This window comes from Contarinia nasturtii, unplaced genomic scaffold (assembly GCF_009176525.2).
Source record: "Contarinia nasturtii isolate CC-2019 unplaced genomic scaffold, AAFC_CNas_1.1 Cnas_scaffold_4504, whole genome shotgun sequence".
In the NCBI taxonomy this organism is placed as follows: Eukaryota; Metazoa; Arthropoda; class Insecta; order Diptera; family Cecidomyiidae; genus Contarinia; species Contarinia nasturtii.
The window spans coordinates 1-3,571 of record NW_022201795.1 but is presented as its reverse complement, the minus strand read 5'-3'; the positions used below and the strand labels follow the sequence as shown (position 1 = coordinate 3,571).

At 34.8% G+C, this 3,571-nt stretch overlaps 2 protein-coding genes across 4 annotated transcripts; both read left to right on the top strand.

The window, feature by feature from the left end:
• The first annotated feature begins 9 nt into the window (after window positions 1-9).
• On the top strand, window positions 10-959 carry LOC116351036. 3 transcript variants are annotated; one of them, XM_031783064.1, is made up of 3 exons: window positions 10-275; window positions 364-749; window positions 907-959. In XM_031783064.1, exons 1-2 carry the CDS (start codon window positions 16-18, stop codon window positions 683-685), a joined length of 582 nt encoding a protein of 193 aa, XP_031638924.1. In that variant the 5' UTR covers window positions 10-15; the 3' UTR covers window positions 686-749; window positions 907-959. The 3 variants fall into 3 exon arrangements, with proteins under 3 accessions (XP_031638924.1, XP_031638925.1, XP_031638923.1); XM_031783065.1 differs by having other exon boundaries at window positions 364-745; window positions 910-932; XM_031783063.1 differs by having other exon boundaries at window positions 364-745; window positions 907-932.
• Window positions 937-3,569, top strand: LOC116351035 (RNA cytidine acetyltransferase-like). Its single transcript, XM_031783061.1, has 8 exons — window positions 937-965; window positions 1,098-1,407; window positions 1,480-1,998; window positions 2,109-2,404; window positions 2,490-2,701; window positions 2,763-3,284; window positions 3,373-3,412; window positions 3,473-3,569. The coding sequence occupies exons 1-8, from the start codon at window positions 952-954 to the stop codon at window positions 3,567-3,569; spliced, it is 2,010 nt and encodes a 669-aa protein (XP_031638921.1). The 5' UTR covers window positions 937-951.
• The last annotated feature ends 2 nt before the right edge of the window (window positions 3,570-3,571 follow it).

The following is a 3,571-nucleotide window of genomic DNA, read 5'->3' as shown; positions in this document are numbered from 1 at the left end:
CAAGTGGCCCGTGATATGACCCTACTCGAAAAAGAAATTCCAAAAGCTCAACAGACCATCGTGTATGCATTGGGTGACGCAAAAATCGGTGCAAATTTGCCGATAAAGGGACACTGCAGAACACCACAGGCCTTCATAACATATACCATTGATCGATATTGTCGCATAATGGGAGTTCATGAGCCAGGAACATCGATGCTCTGTAGTCGTGATCATGATATCACAGACCTACCATTGCACCGCGAAAGACCGGAGAATATGAATCCAAAGGATCGGTAAGTTTATTGTTTTTTGTATTGCATTTTTATTTTATTCAGTAAATGTGTCGTATGACATGAATGTTAATTTTATCGTATCGTTCAGTTTCTTAGTTTGCAACAACTGCGAACCGGCCCTTAACCATGTTCTCCCACCACCAAATGAGTGGATAGGCAAAATTCATCATACATTCCGATCAAAACATCGCCTTGAATTGGAACCGAATTTCAAGCATTATGGACATTCTATCGCGAATCAACAATACAATGGACGCAAGCAAACTATTGTTTTTGACCGTGATCTGAATGCATCACGCAACATGATATACAAATCATTGTGTATGATACAAGATATTCATATCAATGGTGATTTCAATCGGAGTGCTGCCTATTTACGACAACGGGCGGCTAATGCTGCCGCTCATTAAATGAATATTCTCCTCGGCCGTCTCCCGTAGTTTACTCAGTCTACGAGTAATTTACGTTGTGTGAGTAAGTGTCGTTTGGTTTCATTCATTTTAGACCAATTGATATATTAATGATGATATTTTTTTTACTTTCCATTCTTTTTTTTTATTGAAATAGGTAGTGGCATTGGCACCAAGTGCTATTCTATAGTAAGCATTTTGTTTTTCTTTTTCTTCCACAGCAGAACGCGATTCACAACACTACTACCAAATCTCAAATTAAAGCAATGTTGTTGCAAATGTGTGACGATTACTTTTATCTTAAACTATATATATTTGATTTTCATTATATGTTTCCATTACTTCCATTACGTTCCATTACATATTGATTAATTTCCATCATTTCCATTCTTTTCTTTGTGATTAACCCTAGGCATGCAGACTATGCGATAATTCGATCTACAAATCCAGATTTCAAAAAAGCGATTATGCGCGTTAATATATCTCGAAATAGTCGACAGACTATTCAATATATTTCTCCAACTGATTCACATTTGTTGAATGCAGCTGATTTACTTGTTATTGATGAAGCAGCTGCCTTGCCATTGCCACTAGTTAAAAAAATGCTTGGACCATATTTAATTTTTATGGCATCGACAATAAACGGTTATGAGGGAACAGGTCGATCATTGAGTTTGAAATTAATGTCACAAATTCAAAAGGAGCAAAATGCTCCACCAGCGGTAAGACAACAATTTTTGGGTTCAAAAACATAAATTTCCAGAAAAAAGAATTAATATTCATTGATGTTTCAGATTAAACTTGAAGAATCTATTCGTTATAAGCCTGGCGATGCCATTGAGGCATGGTTAACATCGCTTTTATGTTTAGAGGCCGATGTACCGAATATAAACTCGGGCTGTCCAACTCCAGACGCGTGCGAATTATATTACGTTGATCGTGATGCTTTATTTTCGTATCATCGTGCTGCGGAAGCCTTTTTACAGCGTCTGGTATCAATTTATGTATCGTCACATTATAAAAATAGTCCAAACGATTTGCAAATGATGAGCGACGCCCCTGCACACCATATTTTTTGTTTGTTGGGTCCTATTGTGAAGAAAGATGCATTACCTGAAATTTTAGTTGTTATCCAAGTTTGTTTGGAAGGACAAATCTCGTCAGATAGTTTAAACGATTCATTATCACGTGGACGAAAAGCAGCGGGTGATTTGATACCTTGGAATATGACAGAGCAATTTAATGATAGGGAATTTCCCAAGTTGTCTGGAGCAAGAATTGTTCGCATTGCCACCCATCCAAACTATCAACGGGTATGGCTTCATAGTAATTTTATTTTTTTTTTTTAAATTCAGAATTGTATTTTTTGTTTTCAAAACAAATGTCTTTTTCCCTTTAATTTAATTTATACGTTTTCCTTTAGATGGGATACGGCAAGCGAGCTTTGAAGCTACTAAAAAGCTATTATGCTGGTAAATTTACATCTTTGAATGAAACAGATCTGTCAGACGATGAGGATGGTTTTCAGGAAATTGATGATGATGAAGTTGGTGATTTGTTGAAAGAACAAATTGCACCTCGTAAGAAAGTGCCAACGCTTCTCAAACGCTTATCGGAACGTCGACCAGAAAAATTGGACTACATTGGTACTTCATACGGTTTGACATCAGAATTGCTAAAATTCTGGAAGAGTCAAAAATTCGTGCCGGTTTACTTGAGGTATATGTATATTGATTACACTCGATTGAAAACTCTTCTAACATTTATTTAAAAACTGTTGATTTGCAAAAAAATACAATTTCAGTCAAAAAGCAAACGATTTAACGGGTGAATATTCGACAATCATGATTTCCATTTTGAAAACCGACAAATTTGAATCAGATGATTGGTTATCCATGTATTACCATGATTTCCGTCGCCGTGTGATCAAATTGATGTCAAAAAGTTTTCAAAGCTTCACCACTGGATTAGCTTTGTCATTACTTGATAATAAGGCCGTTAAAATATCAAATAAACGTAAGTTCAATCCCCTATGAAACCCATATCAAAAATATGTTTTTATTCATTTTTTTTATAGCACTCACACAGCAAATAATCGACACTATGTTTATTCCACATGATCTTCAACGCTTGGAAGCTTACACTCGAAATCAAGTTGAATATCGATTAATTTTGGATTTAACAACTGATTTAAGTAAATTAGTATTTGACGAAAAAATGAATGATGTACCCATTGACTCCCTACAAAAAGCAATTCTTCTTGGAATCGGGCTACAAAATAAGACCTTGGATAAGTTATCTGAAGAGTTTAATATGCCAGTTAATCAAATTTTGGCAAAGTTTTATGATTGCGTTAAGAAACTAACAAAGAAATTGGACACTGTGAATGAATCAGCAATCGAGAAAACAATGATAGCAGAAAGTGAATGGAATATGGGGGAATCAATGGCACCAGCAGCACAATCATTCAATCTAGAGTTGGAAGCCGGTGCAAAAAAATTGGCCAAAGCACAAAAGAAGGAACTGAAACGATTGAAGAATGAAAATTTGAGCGCATATGCAATCAAAGGCACAGATGAAGAATGGGGAAAAGCATTTGGTATTTATTTCTTATATTTTTTTATTTATTTTTTCAATAAATAATTTTTATTAATTTCATACTTATCTTTTTTGTGATTCTTTTCCAGGACAAGGCTTTGGCAAGTCTGGCATAATATCAGTCAAAAGGTAAAATATATTTTTCAATATTTTTAGAGTTTTTTTTTTCAGTTTTAATTTTTTCCACAGTGGTGAAAAGCGATTGAACAATTCTTTCGAATTAAAGGAACCATCTGCCAAGAAAAAGAAAATTAAAAACAACATAAAGACAAGAAAAAGCAATTGATT